The sequence below is a fragment of the Pteronotus mesoamericanus genome, unplaced genomic scaffold, assembly GCF_021234165.1.
Source record: "Pteronotus mesoamericanus isolate MK-2021 breed Mesoamerican mustached bat unplaced genomic scaffold, CSHL_Meso_final scaffold_128, whole genome shotgun sequence".
Lineage (NCBI taxonomy): Eukaryota > Metazoa > Chordata > Mammalia > Chiroptera > Mormoopidae > Pteronotus > Pteronotus mesoamericanus.
This window is the reverse complement of record NW_026555305.1, coordinates 83646-101642: the sequence shown is the minus strand read 5'-3', so window position 1 is coordinate 101642 and position 17997 is coordinate 83646. Positions and strand designations below refer to the sequence as shown.

The 17997-nt window shown below is 41.4% G+C and overlaps 1 protein-coding gene across 1 annotated transcript; it reads left to right on the top strand.

Moving 5' to 3' along the window:
• The first annotated feature begins 756 nt into the window (after positions 1 to 756).
• On the top strand, positions 757 to 12642 carry LOC129082533 (zinc finger protein 211-like). Its single transcript, XM_054588231.1, has 3 exons — positions 757 to 996; positions 3017 to 3143; positions 10415 to 12642. Exons 1-3 carry the CDS (start codon positions 826 to 828, stop codon positions 11905 to 11907), a joined length of 1791 nt encoding a protein of 596 aa, XP_054444206.1. The 5' UTR covers positions 757 to 825; the 3' UTR covers positions 11908 to 12642.
• The last annotated feature ends 5355 nt before the right edge of the window (positions 12643 to 17997 follow it).

Here is a 17997-nt window from a genome sequence, read left to right as displayed (position 1 = left end):
CCCTGGCTGTGCCCCGTTACATTAATAAAGTTGTTTATAAAATTTTCAGATTCTCCAATGGGAATATATCTCCCTTTCTTGTGATGTGCTTTATTGGGCTTCAGAGATAATGCGCATTCACCAATACAAAGGGAAGACCCTACAATTGCAAAAAAGATTGTATGCAACTCAATTGAAGGCTCAGTTGATGGTTTGCATTTTTAATCAATAAAACATTTTAAAATTAAGGTGTGAATATTGTTACTTTTTACAGTGCTATAGCACAGTTAAGAGGCCACCGTAGTATTTAGTGTAAACATGAATTTTAAGTTTTTAGAAATTTGGTAATTAAAAAATTCTCATTCAACCTGTTCAATGATTTTTTAAAGAGAGCGGACGGGAGAGAAACAGCGATGTGAGAAATAGCCATTGGCTGCCTCCAGTAGGTGCCCTTACTGAGGATCAAACGCACGCTCTAGGTGTGCGCCCTCACCTGAAACTGAAATGTCCATGTTTCGGTGCTTGGGGCCAGGCTCCAACCGACAGGGCCACTGACCAGGCTCTCCGTGTATTCTTGGGGTATGGATCCCATCACCCCCTTCTGGAGCCAGCTGGGGAGACGCAGCATCCGGGCCTCGGAGTGTGGGAACTACATTTCCCAGAAGGCCGGGGGCGGACTACGGCCGCCGCGAGCCAATGAAGACTCAGAGGAAGGCAGTTCCACTCGGGCCCCGCCGTGGGGCGGGACTTCCGTCCCTCTCCCGGCGGGCAGTTCCTCTTCTCTCAGTAGCTTTCTGACCCGGTGAGGATCTTGTGGTCACAGAAGCGAGCGGAGGAGGCGTGAGGATGGTGGTCACAGTAGGTGTGAAGCTCGGCCACTCCGCTTTGGTGACCAGCGCCAGGGCGGGGACAGAGTCTGTTGTGCTCCGGGGACCACTGTTTTCCGCGGCTCCGGCCCTTCTGCGCTCGCGGAGTTTGATGGCGGCGGCGGCGGCGGCGCTGAGGCGCCCGGCTGAGGTGAGTGCGCGCCGCCCTCCTCGCGCAGCCCACCGCGCCCTGCAGCCCAGGGGCGGGGCGCCCGTCTCGTCCTGCGGCCCAGGCCCCGGCGTGCGGGACGGGAGGCGCTCGTGGGTGACACGGCGTGGCCGGGTGGGAGAGGGTGACGGGCTGCGGGGCCGACTGCGGTTTTGTTACTGAACCTCCAACACACCGGCGTCTGCTCCTGCCCCGGCACGTTCCTAAAAGTTCGTTTGTCAGACAACGTTCAGGTCCTTGCCTGGCCCAGGAAAAGATTTGAAGGACACATCGGTGTGAGACTAAAGCAAGTTTTATTCAGGTAGAAAAAAGGCCACTCTGGGCGCCTCTGTGAAGGAAGCAAAACGTGTGCCTCCGAGTGGACGCGCTGGAGAGACAGGAGCGAGTGCTGAGCTAGGTCTTGGGATTTGATTTGCTTCCAAGGCTGGAGGCTTTGTCTCCAAGCGTTGGGGCGCCACATTCTGAGCCTCCTGGTTGAGAGTGGTGCTTGTTGTGGAGATTTCCGTGATTGCCACGGGGCTTCCTGCCTTTAACTGGTTCCCTTTGATCGTGCCCAGAGTTTGGGGCTCTGATGAGAGGACGTGGGTTTTTATTATCACTTGTCAGGATTTTCCCCTAAGTTCTTTCTGTCTTGCGTCAGTTGTACTAGATCATTCTGACGTATCTGAGCACCCTCTGGAAGCCGTGCGCTAAGTTCATGGGTGATTTCTGAGAGATGCCTGTGGTGTGGAGCAGGAGCAGAGCTCAGGGAGTGAATCTGTGTGTGAAGCTGTGAAGGAGAAAGAGATCACACAGTGTGTGCGCTGCCAGAGGAAGGGTGAGCTCGTGGGCCTGGCTAGCAGGTGTAGGGACTTAAGGGTGAAGTATGAGCCCATGTTTGGCTTGGAGGCATGAGTGGACAGACAGTGGAATTGCCGGGCAGGGAGCCTGGAACCCTGCAGGCATGGCCTGGAGCTTAGATGCTATTTATCTGCTGCACATTGCGTCCCTGCTGCTGTTGCTGAGGGCGATCACAGTGATTCTTGGGACCGTGAGCAGATAGCATCCCTGGACCCGGCCTGGCCCTGAGCGGGTTTGCGTAGGACTGGCTGGTAGTGTATGAGTTCTTCACTTCGTGTAGGAAAGATTTCACAACACCTGTTCAGGTGACTATGAGGACACACTTATTAAAGCAGGAGACAGTAAAACAAGGAGGGGCTTAGCATAGAGAAAAGCAACAGGACAGCCTAACTGGGCTGCCGTAACTCACTAGGAAGTCAGAGAAGAGGGGGCTTTGGGGATAGGTTCAGGGAATTAGCCTGGGACGAACTGTGGGCTTCCCTTGCCTTATAGTTTAGGAGATGTTTGCCTTGAAGAGAAAAGTTGTTGGGGGGGGGGGGGCAGACAGGAAGGAAAAGGAAATGGTGCTGGCTGCTCCCCAGAGGGAGAGGGCACACTCTTGTCACTTGTCTTGAGGCTTTTATCTTTTTATTGGAGGAGGAAATCTTAGTGGAGGTCTTGGCAGAGGGCTTCAGTAAAATAGTCACCAGTTTTCCAGGTGTGCCCGCTCAGGGTCGTGGTTACTGCTGATTGGTCAGTGACAGGGCTTGGGGTCATTAGTCACTGCAGTTGGTCCTGGCATCGTCCACCTGGTTTTGCTGCTTTTCTGGGCCTGGAGTTGGAAAATGACTGAAGGCTAGATGTTATCTGCAGGGACAATGGAGGAAGAGGTTACCCTGGGGGTGAGGTCCTTGTCTTCCCAGTTTTGTCCCCTGTCAGGCGCTCCTGGTGACAGTCTTCAGTGGCTGTAAATTGCTTGGCCTTTATGTTCAGCTGTCTGTCTCAATTTCTCTGTTCTTTGTGCCAAGAAACTTTCCTAGCTTCTCACTATCCTTTCTCAGTATCTCCTCTTGGGGCAGGGGGAGCACTGGAGGATGGTGGATATGGGGAAGATGTGTGACTAGTAAAATTGTGGGTTCTCAGAGACACAATGTTTGTCTTTCATTTGTATTCATCCTGATAGGTTGGTTTTACCTTTGAGGATGTGGCCGTGCACTTCTCCCAGGAGGAATGGCACCTCCTTGATGAGGCTCAGAGACGCCTGTACCTGGATGTGATGCTGGAGAACTTTGCTCTTATATCCTCGCTGGGTAAGACCCCCAGGCTACACAGTGACTTGGAGTAGACTTTGCAGTTTCCATGCCTCCTTTCTTTAGGGTGTGTTCTGTCCTTACATATGGACTGTGGGTACTACTTGCTTCCCCACTTTTGGGGGTAGATGTTTTGTTTTTTGTTTTTGGCAGGGCTGGTTTGTTAGCATTGCCCCCTGTTCTCTCCCTGTAGCCCTAATACCTCCTGTACTGAACCTTCATAGGGAAGGATTTGTGGTTGGTCTTTCAAGGAGCTGGATGGATTCTACCTGGTTAATGAGGAAAAGAATATTTTATATTCCTCATGGTCATTTTTTAAAAAAGGTTTCTAGTGATTTATTTTTAGAGAGAGGGGAAGGGAGAGGGGAAAGGAGGGAGAGAAACAGCAATGTGTGGTTGCCTTTTGTGCTTACCCTGCCTGGGACCTGGCCTGCAATCCAGGCATGTGCCCTGACTGGGAATCAAACCAGCAACACTTTAGTTCACAGGCTGGCATTCACTCCGGTGAGCCACACCAGCCACGGTTCCTCATGGTCATTTTTATATGTCCTTTTGAAAAGTATCTGTACATTCTAAGTCCTTTTCTTATTGTACTTTTTTTTGATAATGAGTCTTTTGAATATCTTGCATATTTTATATATTCCTTATCAGATACATCATTTTGCATTTGTTTAATTGTACTTTGCAATTTTAGTTTTTGGAAACTCCAGCAAGTTTATTAATGCCATTTTTTGAGCAGTCATAGTATATGGTTAGCATTTTTTCACAATATTTTACATTTTTATGTACATTTTTAAAGGCATAATGCTGTTAAGCTATTAGGAGACTAGAGTATAATGTAAAGAGAAGTTAATTAATCACTGAAAGTAAAAAATTGTATGTGACTCCTTATATTGTGATACTCGTTTTATTGTGGAGGGCTTACCTGAACCTACAACATTTCCAAGGGACAGTTGTATATAATTTGCAAGTGCTTTTTACTGTCTCGTAGATTGCATTTTTATTTCATGAATTTTTTGTTTTGCTCTGCAGTAACTTTTTCATGAGGTGTAGTTTAGATGTTGTGTTTTATTTTTGTTTCCTGTGTTTAGCGTCATATCCAGAAAATCATTGCTGTCATGAATCTCACAGAGCTTTTTCTCTAGATTGTCTGCCATGAGTGAGGTTTATATTTTCAGCTCCTATATTTAATTTTTAATCCACTTGGAGTTAGTTTTTATGAGTGATGTAAGATCCAGTTTTCCTAACAACATGCATTATAGTGACTCTGCTTTTTCTCATATATGTTCTTCCAGTTTTTGTCAAAGATTACTTGATTATATGTGCCTAGGTGTATTTCTCTGTTCTGTCCTATTGGTTTATCCTTTTGTCTTCTTGCTAGTAATACACTGTTTGGTTGCTATAGCATCGTTATAGAATGAAAGAAGAAAACGTGATGCCACCAACTTTGTTCTTCCTGCTGGAGATTGCTGTGGCTGCTGAAGGTCTTGTGAGATTCCATATATTTCAGGATTTATTTTTTACTTCTGTGTGAAATACCATTGCAGTTCTGACCAGATTGCATTAAATCAGTAGTAAATACATTTTAACAATATTAGTTCTTGGAATTTAAGAACAAATAACGTCTTCTGATTTATTTGTATTTTCTTTCATCTCTTTTATCATTCTTAACAGTGTCAATGTACAGATCTCTCACCTTTTTGGGTAAATTTATTCCTGGGTATTTTATGGTTTTTCAAGCTATTGTAATAGTGATTGCTTTCTTAATTTCTCTTTCAGGTCTTATTGTTATGTCTTTTATATTGTATAGAATTGGAAGTGATTTGCATGTTGATTGTGTATCCTGTAAGTTTATTGAATTTGTTCATTAATTTTGGAAGTTCATGGTGGAATCTCAATGATATTATGTATGTGAGGTTATATCACCTACAAACATCTCTTAGGATTTTTCATGGTTTGTAGTATCAGGTGTAATGTATAATCTTTCATTAAGGTTTGCCGATTTTCTGTGTCTTTTTTTAAAAATGGGTAATCATTTTGTTATTTTCTTTTTATTTTCTGTATTTTAGTCTATTTTAATATGTATTGTTTCCTTCATTTAGTAATTTTGGCCTTAGTTTCTTCTTGTTTTTCAGTTTTTGGCACAACGTTAGGTTGTGTTTATTTGAAGACTTTCTTAAATGTAGGCATTCATCTTTATAAAATTTGTTTTTAGAACTGTTTTTTCTGCACCCCATACGTTATTGATGGTAGCTTGTATCTCCATTCACATTTGCCTCTAGATGAATTTGAATTCTTCTTTCTCTTTTACCTTGACTTGTTAATTTTTCAGGAGTCTGTTGTTTAATTTCTACACATTTTTTAATTTTTCACCTTTTTTGGAACTAAAATTTATTTCCACATTAATATCATTGCAACCAGAAACGTTCCTTGACCTAATGTCATCTACATAGAGAATATTCTCTAGATACTTGAAAAGAATGTGTATTCTGCTGCATTTCGATGGAATGCTTTATATATTTCTATTGCCTTTGTTTTCTCTAAAGTGTAGTTAAATTTTACTAGTTTCTTACTTGCTTTTCATTTGGTATGATTTACCTACTGTTGAAAATGGAGTTATAAAGTTCTTTACTACTTTGGGTTGCATTTTCTGCCATCAATATTTTTATTTTTAAACATGTTTAAAAATATTTTTTAGTTTTTAAATATTTTTAATAATATTTATTAGTTTTTAAATATTTTTAATATTTATTTTAATATATAATATTATAATATTATTATAAATAAATAATATTTATTTATTTTAATAAATAAAAATATTTTTTATTTTTAAACATGTTTAAAAATATTTTTTATTTTTAAACATGTTTAAAAATATTTTTTATTTTTAAAAAGTAAAAAAAATTTTTAAAACAACATTTAAAAAAATTTTTAGGCGCTCTGATCTTGGGTGCATAATATTTATTTTTTTAATTTATTGATTTTACAGAGAGTGAGAAAAGAGAAACATCAGTTTGTTGTTCCACTCATTTATGTACTTATTGGTTGATTCTTACATGTGTCCTGACTGGGGATCAAACCTACAACCTTGGCATATTAGGACAATGCTCTAAACATTGGGTACATAGTATCTGAAGTTGTTCTATCCTCTTGATGAATTAACTTTTGTATCATTCTATGATGACCATTGTCTCTTGAAAGAGTTTTTTGTCTGATAGAAATTTAGCTGCTCCTGCTCTCTCTTGGTGTCCATTTGCATGTATTATTTTTTCCATTTTTATACTTTCAGCCTATTCATTTCCTAAAGATGAAGTAAGTCTCTTGTAGGCTACATATATTTGGTCTTTTGTTTTTATCCCTTCAGCTCCTTTGTGTCTTTTGACTGGAGAATTTGTTTACAGTCCTACTATTGAGATCTTGTTTTCTGGCTCTGTTGTAGTTTCTTTGTTTCTTGATTTGATAATTTTTTCTAGTGGAATGCTTTGGTTCCTTTCTCTTTTGTGAATTATGGTAGTTTTTGTTTGTCATTTCTATGAGGAGTATGTAAAACAACTCAAAGTCTATTTTAATGTAATAAAAGCTTCAATTGCATATAAATATACTGTATCTCTCATAGAACACGGCATATTAAGTTTTTAATGTCATAATTCACATCTTTTATATTGTGCTACAATTATCAAATTAATGTGGGGGTAAATGGTAATGGAAAAAATACAATAAAATAAATAATATAAAAATTAAAAACAAATTATTGTAGCCATTGTCATTTTTAATACTTTTAACTTTTAACCTTTATAATAGAGTTATATAATGCACACTTGACCAATATAGTATTGTGAACTTTATTACATTCTCAGCTTTTCTGGTGAGTTTTACAGTTTCCTGTGTTTTGATTTAGTAACGTTTCATTTTAGCTTGAATAACATTATTTGGCATTTCTTTTTTTTTAATTGATTTTAGAGTGACAGAAACAATCAGTTTGTTTTTCCACTTATCTGTGCATTCATTGGTTGGTTATTGTGTGTACCCTGACTATGAATCAGACCTACAACTTCAGCATGTCGGGATGACACTCTATCCAGTTGACCTGGCCAGAGATTGTTGGCTTTTCTAATAAGTCAGGTTGAGTGGCAGTAAACTCCCCCAGCTTTTGTTTGTCTGAAAAACTATTTGTTTCTGAGGGACTAGTTTTCTGGGTATAGTATTGTTGGATGGCAGTTGTTTTCTTTAGAGTTTCGAATATATCACCTGGTTTTCTTCTAGCCTGCTGATAATACTTTTTTATTCTTTTTCCTTGTGGGGTTTTCTTTTGTTTTGTTTTGTTTTTGAGAATATGTATTTTATTGGTATGGGGTTGTTTTCTTGTGTGAGAGAAGTTTATTTTCTCTTTATGCTTTATAGGTACTCTTTTGCTTTTATTTTTGATATGCATTATATTGTGTTTTGGTGAGATCCTGTTTGCATTGAATTTGTACAGGGACCTGTGAGAATAATGAACTTGGATGACCACATTTTCAATTAGATATTGAAAGTCAGTCTTCAGCCTCTTTCTTCCTCTATCCTCTCTTTCTATCTTTCTCTTTCTCTCTCTCTTTCTTTCTTCCTTTCATTTATTGGGGTGACACTGATTAACAAAATAATACAGGTTACAGATGCACAATTCTACGGTACATCGTCTGTAGAATGTATTGTGTGTTCACCAAACCAAGTCCAGTTTCTATCACCGTTTATGCCCCCTATACCTTCCTATGCTGTTCTTTACCACCCCTCCCCTGGCATTCATCACAATGTTGTCATTGTCCGTGCGTTCTTTCTCTCTCTCTCTTTTTTTCTTATTTCTTTCAATAAATTTTCTATCCTTCTCTCTTCCTTTGTGATTTTCCATTCTGCTCCCTTTCTTTCTCTTTCTTCTCTCTACCTCCCCCTTTCTCCCCTACTTTTGGGTCTTCCATTATGCAAATATAAATTATCTCAGTGGTGCTCAATCACTCCTTTGTTCCTTTTCTACAATGAGCTGTCTCAGTATCACCTATTCTTTCTGCTGCTTCAACAAGTGTGATTTTGAAACTTTTTGTTGCATTTTTTCACTTTTGTATCCTCCAACTTGAAAATTTCTGTTTGAATTTTTTAAAATGATTTCTACCTTTCTGAACTTCTTTTGTTTCTGTATTGATTGTTTATTATGTTAAGTTTCATCTGTGTTCTCCTGTAGCTCACTGAGGTTATTAAAATATTTTGAATTTTTCGTCTGGCACTTTGTAGAGTCCCCTCCCTCCTTTTTTTTTTTCTTAGTAGTTCATTTTTTATTGTAATTTTTCCATTATCATTTGTCACTCCTATATCTGCTTTCATCTCTACCCAACCCCCCCCCCACACTCTTACTTTTTTTTATATAGCTATTCATTTTATGAACAGTATGGGTTTTTGTGTGGCATCTTTGTTTTTTTGTATTTTATAGTCTAATGATGATGTCTATACACTTAATGAACCAGATACTCTATTCAACCATATGGACTAATTTTGGTTGGGGATAAAGCTCCAGCCTTTGCCGGGTGGCTCAGTTAGGTAAAACATCATCCTGACACATCAAGGTTATGGTTTTGATCCCTGGTCTGGGCAGATATAAGAATCAACCAAAGAATACATACCATAAGTGGTGCAACAAATTGTTTTTCTCCCCCTACCTTTCTTTGTTTAAAATCAATAAACAGAAATTGTAAAAAAAAAAGAAAAAACTATCTGCATATAGATGCAAGTCTTCTTTCTGACTGGGTGATCTCTTGTGTTTTAGACTCTAGAGAAGTCCTAGCCATCTAGTCACTTTGCTGCTCCATAAGACGAGAACAAAGAATTAGGGGTCATCACTGGCTTTGGCAGCATTTTTTCTCAATGGCAGCATTGGGTTTTGGAGTTGTAGGTTGCAGACACTCCTAGGGGAATACTGATCTCTTTTGCAGTTTTGGGGAAGGTTGTGGGCAAGGGAATCTCTTTTGGAATCCATGCCTGTGTGTCCTCTGAGGTGTAAACTCTTGAGAGTTTTCAGATGTTGCAGAGGCTTTGGAGGATTTCATCAACAAAGTTTTCCCGTGTCTTTCACTGAACAGGCCGTTAGCCCAAGCAAACTGGCTAAAAGAACTAAACTTTATTCTTGTCTTTTGACCCCAGCCACCTTTACGCATCTTTGTACACTCAACCTTACCAGTGTTTCCTTCTGTGCAGTTTCTTTTTGCTCCTCTGCATTGCTTTTTGTCTCAGTTGAACTCTTATTCCCCTCCGCCAGGTCTGTTTTTGTTCTTGTATAACTGTCTACTTGTAGTAGGAAGGGTAATGAATTTTGGTAACTCCTAATCTGCCATCTTGCTGGTGTCACTCATATAGATCTTTTTCCTGTGGTTTGTTTTGTGCTGTTTTTTGGGTTTCTTTTCTACTACAGTGCTGGCCATCCATCTCTTGTTTCTCTCTTGAAAGTGTATTTAATCTGCCTCATATGTAACGAATCATATGGAAGTTAAGGGCAAGAGTCCTTTGTTCATCACAGGAGGGACATGACATTTATCCATGGTGGGGGGTGAGATCAGAAAGGGTCTCATCTTGGTCAGTGGCAATTGGTGAAGGTTTCATGTTAGGGCTTTGTTAAGGTCATAAGTGGGGACCCAGGCTGTACAACAGTGTTTTATAACCATTTCCAGTGCTCACACCCAAATCTACTTGTTTTTGCCCATTGTTGACACTTTGCCAACTAGTCAGTTCTAGCCATTATTATTTCTAATCAGACTTCCTGTTTATGGATGATCTTCATTTCTGTAAACTCTACACCTCAACCATTTCTCTCACAGGTCTCTCTGTACTGCTCTTCAACTGTGGTACAAGATTGTAGCACATTACAGTCTGCACATATCCTTGAATTGAATGTGAACAGCATCTGGTCTGCTGCAATTGATTTTCATGGCTCTGGGCACTTTTACCTTCTTCTGCAAAGCCTCATGACACCAGTGAGAATGGTTCTAAAAGAAGCCATTGGCAGAGGAACTACTTGTAAACCTTGTCTCTCTTTTGCCTCATTCTGTGGTTCTGTCCTACCACTGGTGAGGTTTTTACCACTTTGCCATTAAGGGTTGAGTAATGTACAACAGCCATCTTCGCAGAGTCTAACTCACATGTATTGAAATCTTTCTATACTGCCTGCCCAGATGTGACATATGGACATTTATGATGAGATTATCGTTTTCATAAGATCAAAATGTATTTCATTAACATTTCTTTGTGTTCAGGATGCTGCTGTGGAACAGAGAATATGGAGGCACCCAGTGAACACAATGCTTCTGTACGAGTGTCACAGGCAAAGAATTCCAAGGCAGCTTTGTCTTCCCAGAAGAGCCACCCCTGTGAGAGTTGTAGGCTGGTCTTGAGAGACATTTTCCTCTTGGTTGAGCAGCAGAAAACACAGCATAGTCTAACACTGCTGAGGTGTGGGGCCTGTGCAAAACGATTTTATTTCAGTGCAAATTATGACCAGCACCAAGAGCAGCATATGAAAGAGAAGCCTGTTATATATGGAGTAGACAGGGTCTCTCTTGTGAACAGCTGCAATTTCCATATATCAAAAACTGTTATTGCTGAGGAGGTTGGGAAGAATTTTCTGACTGTCTCAGGGAACCTCCAGCAAAGTGCCACTGAAATCGGGGAAATGCCAAATAAAATGTCTGTATCTGGAATGATGTTTGAAAGAAGAAAAAATCATACCTGGAGATTATGCAAGAACACCACTGGCCGCAAGCACACTGTTGGACAAGACAAGGGCGTTCGTAATGGAAAACAGTGTTTTTTGTGCCATGAATGTGGAAAATATTTTACCAGCAGCTATGGCCTCCATTGTCATGAGAGACTTCACAAAGGAGAAAGGCCTTATGAGTGCAGTGAATGTGGAAAGTCTTTTGCCACAGGCAGTAGCCTAGGAAAACATCGGAGAGTTCATCCTGGAGAAAGGCCTTATGAGTGTAGTGAATGTGGGAAATCTTTCACAAGCAGCCTTGGCCTCCATTGTCATCAGAGAGCTCACACACGGGAAAGGCGTTATAAGTGCAGTGAATGTGACAAATCTTTTACCAGTAGCAGTAAGCTCTGTTATCATGAGAGAGTTCACACTACAGAAAGGCCTTATGTGTGCCATGAATGTGGGAAATCTTTTTTCTTTAGAAGTCGCCTCCGTTTTCATGAGAGAGTTCATACTAGAGAAAGGCCTTATGAGTGCCGTGAATGTGGGAAATCTTATACCTGGAGCAGTAACCTCTATGCTCATAAGAGAGTTCACACTGGAGAAAGGCCCTATGCATGCAGTCAATGTGGGAAAGCTTTTCAGAGAAATTCTGACCTTCGTTTACATCAGATAGTTCACACCGGAGAAAGGCCTTATGAGTGCAGTAAATGTGGGAAATCTTTCACCAGTAACAATGGCCTTCGTTATCACCAGAGATTTCACACTGGAGAAAGGCCTTATGAGTGCAGTGAATGTGGGAAATATCTCGCAAGTAACAATGGCCTCCGTTATCATCAGAGAGTTCATAAGGGAGAAAGGCCTTATGACTGCAATAAATGTGGGAGGTCTTTTACCAGTAGCAGTGACCTCCGTTGTCATCAGAAAGTCCATACAAGAAAAAGGCCTTACGCCTGTAGCGATTGTGGGAAATCTTTTGTTCGTGTTAGTAACCTTCACTATCATGAGAGATTTCACACTGTGGAAAGGCCTTGTGAGTGTCCTAAATAGAAAAATCTTTTAACAGTAGTCATGGCCTTTATTGTCATCAGATAGTTCACACACTAAGGCCTTTTTGAGTGCAAAAATGTGAAAAAATATTTACCATGCTGCCATATTCTTTTGTTTTGTTTTGGTTACTAGGTCACACAAGAGAAAGGCCTTATGTGGCAGCAAATGTGGGAAATCTTTTACCAGTAGCTGTGACCTCTGTTATCAGAGAACTCAAGCTGGTTAAAGGCTTCAAGCATAAAGTAAATGTGGGAAATTATTTAGCCACATAATTATGCCCTCTTGACATTGGGTAGTTCATGCTCTGGAAATGCTTAGATTTTTGGGTGTTTTATTTTCTTGTTCATTGTAACGGCACTAAAGAAAACTGAGTATCCATCTGGGTTAAACTTTATACACATATTCATAGAGTGGACATTTCTCATAAGTTTAATGTTTAAGTTTTAAAGGCTAACAAATTATGATATAAAAACCAATTGTCACTTTTTGGATTCTTACCAGCAGTGCAGGAGAATTACATTTCTGCCACCCTAACAAGCTTGTTGATTTGTTTAAACTTTATCTTAGCTTTTTCAATAGGTTGTTGTGCACTCTTACTGCTGTTATACTTTCATTTTTATAAGGATTCACAACAAGCATTTCTGCAGATGTGTATTTAATAATTATACATTTTTAGTAAAATGTGTGCTCATGTGATTTACCTGTTTTATGAATTTAAGCTACTTCTTTAACAAATAGGACAGTGAAACAACACAAATATATTACAGGGCATTGTCAAACATTTTCACTCCTTGAACAGGTGTAACTCTTGCTTTATGGTATAATTGTTTTCAATTCAGGGAAAATATTTCCCGTCTTTAAAAAAGTTTTTTGGTGTACATACTATGATAGTCACATACCATACACTTTAAAGAATTTGCCAAGAAAAAAAAGGAAAAAAAATGATCTGCACTATTAATGCACTTCATTACTTTTGCAAATTCAAACATTTAGTAATATAAAAAGCCAACCTTTTTAGTGTTAACCAATTTTTGTGGTCTCTCACCTGGGGTGTGCTGGGATGGAACAAAATGTGAAGGCACACTGGGTGGTGTTCAGGGTGAGGGTATTTGTTGATTTCCAAACCCCTTCTGAAAATGAAAGAGATCAGTGACCCAACTCTTCATACCTTTGTCCATGCAACCTGAGTTTAAATCTCAGAACTCCCAAAACCATCGCAATAACAAAGGATCCACTCTCGGGGTCTCATGTTTGGTAAAATGGGGGCAATGACCTGCCCTTCTCCAGGTGTTAGTGCTATTCCTGGTAGTAGAGCCAATATGCACAAAATGTCTGGTACCATCATGTGTGGATGCCATCCACAGGCCAGATGCCCCTGGGACCCTCTGCCCAACAGTGCTTGTGGAAACTAAATGGCACTTCTCAGGACCCTTGGTATGGTCCACACACACCCCACCACATGGAGGGGTCTTCACGGCACTCAGGGTGACTGGAGCTCTACAAAACTTGCATTACTGATGATAGGAAAGTAATGAAGGTGTGAAGCGTGCCCTTGAGGATCAATAGAGGTAGCAAAACACTGAATATGTACTGTTGCCAGTATTCCAGCGTTTTGGCTTTTTGAGCCTTGTTTTTCCCTTACAAGACCACGGAAATATGTGGGAAATCAAGAGTCAGAAAAATAAAATACCCCGAACCAGGGCCCTGGCCGGCAACCCAGGCGTGTACCCTAACCAGGAATTAAACTGGTAATCTTTTTTTTCCAAGTTCATACAACAAAGTGTCAGATTGAAGAGGCCGCACAAACCAGTGTTCTTATAACAGGGTGTGGGCTGAGAGTGAGAGCCCCGCCGCCCCAAACAAGCCTGGCTGGAGGATGGGAGACCTGGAGCAGGGCCATTGAGTTACTTAGCATATCAACAGCAAGCTAGCTTCATACCTATATGCAAAAATGGTTATTTTGCATATCAAGAGCAGACTAGTCTGCCTGAGTGGAGCCAGGAAGGTATGTCTGACTTGAACCCATGACATAGCTGCCAGGCAACTTCCCCAGTTACAGCACCTGCACAGAAGCTTGTAAAAGGTTTGCTCCACCCCACAGGGCCACGCCTACCCAGGCAGCCAAGCAAGGCAGAGAATAGGGGAGTACTGGCTGGTGTTGCTGATTGTGGGAGGAGTGGAAATGAGGTTATAGGGGAGGTTTCAGGCTGGGATTTAAACTAAAAGACGGGCCTCCACGAGGGACAGGAAGCAATGTGAGACCATGCGGGAAGGAAAGGGGTGGAAGGACTGGCTGGTGAGCCATGAGGAGGTGCCACATGGTTTCGGATTAAGAACGAGATTGCGATGACACAACTAATGGTGTTGTGGACCTGATTTTCTTCTGGAGGACGGTATTTCTAATTGGCATGTTCTGAGACTCGCCTGACTGGGCAAAGGGGAGAAGGCAGGACTGTTTGCATGTGCGGGTGTTGAGATTTGATGGCAACATTCCACCATTACTCTAAACCTGTATAACTTTCGAATAAATAGTTCCTTTCCTTTTTACCAAACGCTGGCATTGAGAGCCACAATTCCCAACACCTGGCAGTGGGCAAGACAAACCTTGAACAGAAAGATTCCAGGAGTGTAACAGTATCTCGGTCCCCAAACGGGTCCATTTTTGTAACATTCTGGCTCCAGACCTGGGGACAATTTCTCCAGGACTTGTGAAGCCCTACATTTAGAGCAGATGGCTGGGAGGTGTAAGGAGGCTCAGGTGCTGTTGCTGTTTTAATTGTTGGAATTACTATCATGATTTTCTTATTCCTCTGATGTGTTAGAGCACTCATTGTCTGCCCCACAGTCTTCATGGGAACGCCATCTGTGTCATCTCCCATGGTGGCTCTGGGGGAATCTTTTTTCAGTTTGAGTTGCAATTTGTCTGCCTCCTCTGAGTTCAGCATGGAGTGTGACCCTCAGGAGACCAGGGTAGTTTGGGCTGGGTCTCTGTACCTTCACCCACTTTTTGGGTGACAGGGTGTGATACCATCCCCTGAGATGAATTCGATATCTCTATTTGTCTCTTAGAATATTGACATTATGTGGCTCTACATTCACCCTGCAGGATAGGGTGCAACAGGATGTAAATTTTAGGGCTTCATATTCAAAAGTGATGCTGGAGACCTGCAGGATGCTTGTCTCATTGGATGAGTCCTCCCTTCTCCATGCAAGGTCCCCTCCACCTATGTCATTTGTTGTCTGTATCCAGAGTGGCTTTATGAGATAATGATGCTTACCATGTCTTTCCTGTAGCCCTGACCATGTTCTGAACCCAAGTCATTCTTTGCAGCCTCTCTGCCTGCACCAAGGACCTTTTCATTTGTACATAGTTTTTTAATATATATAAACCCTGACTCCAGCGTCCAGCATACGCTATCCACAATGCATATTCTTCTACTCCAGATTTCAGTTAGGACAGAGATGCAAATACACTTAAAAAAAAAAATTTCTTTTTAGAGAGGGGAAGGAAGAATGAGGGGGAGAGAAACATTGATGTGCAAAAGAAACATTAATTGGTTGCCTCTCACATACCCCGAACCAGGGCCCTGGCCGGCAACCCAGGCGTGTACCCTAACCAGGAATTAAACTGGTAATCTTTTCGTTTGCGGGACAGCGCCTAACACACTGAGCTGCACCAGTCAGGGTGCAAACACACTTCTTAGAATACAATCTATATAAGAAAATTTAATGCAGGTCATTTTAATTTATTGATTGAAGTAGAAATGAGAGACAGAAGCATCAATTTGTTTTCCCACTTATTTATAATTGATTGGTTGAATGAATTGGTATGTGCTTTGATCTGGGATGGAGCCCACAACCTTGACATATGGGGATGACCCTCTAACCAATCATCCAACCGATCTACCCAGCCAGACTGATTTAAAGTGTTATAAACACAATTTCAGCTAGTAAATTTAAAGATAATTGGCTCTAAGTAATCCATAAACCTGGCAGCATCCTATCTAGCAACATGAGGGTGCTCAGATTTGCATGGAGGAGGGAAGAAACTTAGACGTTTGGAGAGTGGATTTGATGCGGGAACTCAAAAAGTTACAAATTTTTAGCTTTATCCCTGGCTGATGTGGCTCACTGGATTGAGTGCTGGCCTGCAAACCAGAAGGTTGCCAGTTTGATCCCCACTCACGGTACATGCCTGGGTTGCAGACCAGGTCCCCAGTTGAGGGTGTGCGAAAGGCTACCGATGGATGTTTCTCTCCCTTTCTCCCTCCCTACTCTTCTCTCTAAAACTAAATAAATACATTTTTAAAAAGTGTTTTAAAATCTTCTTAGCTTTAGTTATAGTTAATAGGCTTAGTGATTAATGCATGTAGAAAGCTGTTGTTCCAGGAACTGGAATGTATGACCAGTTATAACCTTACTTCAGAAGGCCAAGAAGCCAGACCACCTTTGTGTCCCAGGAGGATGGCAAGTAACCAAGATGGTATCTGAGCCATTGTGCTCCAGAGAGAGAACATCTTGACCAGGACACACATAAGGAATCGCTGGTCAGCAGATAGAGATGCTGGAAAAATCACTGGACTGCAGTTTTTTTTAAAAGATTTTATTTACTTTTAGAGAGGGGAAAGGAGTGAGAGAGGAAGAGAAATATCAATGTGTGGTTGTCTCTCCTACGCCCTCAAGTGGGAATCTGACTCACATGTGCCCTGACTGGGAATTGAACCAGCAATCCTTTGATTCACAGGCCAGTGCTCAATCCACTGAGCCACACCAGTCAGTGCTGGACAGCAATTTGTATCTGATTAACCTTTTTCCTTGAATTCCAAACCCCTTACCTACCTTTTACTTCTTATTATCAAAAGGTAGGCCTGAGAGGAGATGTTAAGACATTTTTAGGGTACATAACCTGCCATCTTCTTTATTCAGACTGTTGGCATCTGAATAAAGCACCTAGAAAAATTCAATTTTTTTTTTGTCCAAACCTGTAGAGAATTTTTGTAAGAATTTATTTGAGCCCAAACTGTCAACAATGCCAGGAAGCAAGATCTCAAATGCTCTCAGATTCAATCCTTGTCTGTACTTACTAGTTCTGGGAGCGACAGGCAGCACAAATGCCAGATTTTCTAGTTACAGATTATTTTGGGCAAAGTCACTTTCCCTTACTGAAAAGGGTCTTATCTAAAACATATGCTACAAAGCTTTCCCTGACTGGCGTGGCACGGTGGCTGGAGAGTCTACCTGCAAATTGAAAGGTTAGAGATTCAGTTCCATCAGGGCACATGCCTGGGTTCCTGACCAGGTCCTTGCTGGTCAGGACCTGGTCAGACCAGCAAGAAATCAAGCAATTGATTTCTTTCTTCTTTGTCCCTCATTTCCCCTCTCTCTAAAAATATATAAAATCTTTTTAAAAGGTTTTATAGGAAGCAGGATAGGGCAAGGAAGATATTAGAAAGGGCAGGATACTTATGAGCCAGGGCATCCTTTCATAAGGTGGAAAGATCAGGAAGGGTTTTTGTCATGCAGATGGACCCCTTCTAACCAAGGGGGATGGAGAGGGTTTATGAGATAGATCACCTTACCAGTGCTTGGACAGAAAATGTCACACTGGATAAGATTAAGTTTCCAGGGGAGGTTGAACCTGCAATTTTATCACGAATTAAACCGGGTTGCGTATCATGGGCTGTCAGTGTCAGCGATGCCATTTCGGGCCTGTTCTGAAGAACAGGTAACACCTGGACTTAGCAGTCGGCATCTGGATTGGGGGCCCGTCTTCCGAACCTGACCCCTGAACCTCTCTTTCGGTAGAGAGTGTCACCACTGCAAGGTAACAGAAAGCAAAGTCCGTCCCTCGAGGTAGGAGGAGCATCAGTTTACAGGATCCTTCCAGTAGCAAGCGTTCCAGGGCCTCAGGACGGAAAACTCCATTTCTTAGGCAGTTCTCCGAGTCTGGGCGGAGAACTACGTTACCCAGAAGAAGGTCCGCTGAGTCGAGCCAATCACAAGCCGAGGAGAAAGCATTTCCGCGAGATTTCACCAACTCTGGGCGGGACTTCCGGCATCCTCCTCCTGGCGGCCATTCTTGCTGCTCTT

Excerpts from the sequence above, each read along its gene's own strand:
- LOC129082533 (XM_054588231.1), top strand. The coding sequence starts at position 826 with ATGGTGGTCACAGTAGGTGTGAAGCTCGGCCACTCCGCTTTGGTGACC. Across the intron at positions 997-3,016 it reads CGCTGAGGCGCCCGGCTGAG|GTTGGTTTTACCTTTGAGGA; the intron begins GTGAGTGCGCGC and ends TCATCCTGATAG. Across the intron at positions 3,144-10,414 it reads TGCTCTTATATCCTCGCTGG|GATGCTGCTGTGGAACAGAG; the intron begins GTAAGACCCCCA and ends CTTTGTGTTCAG.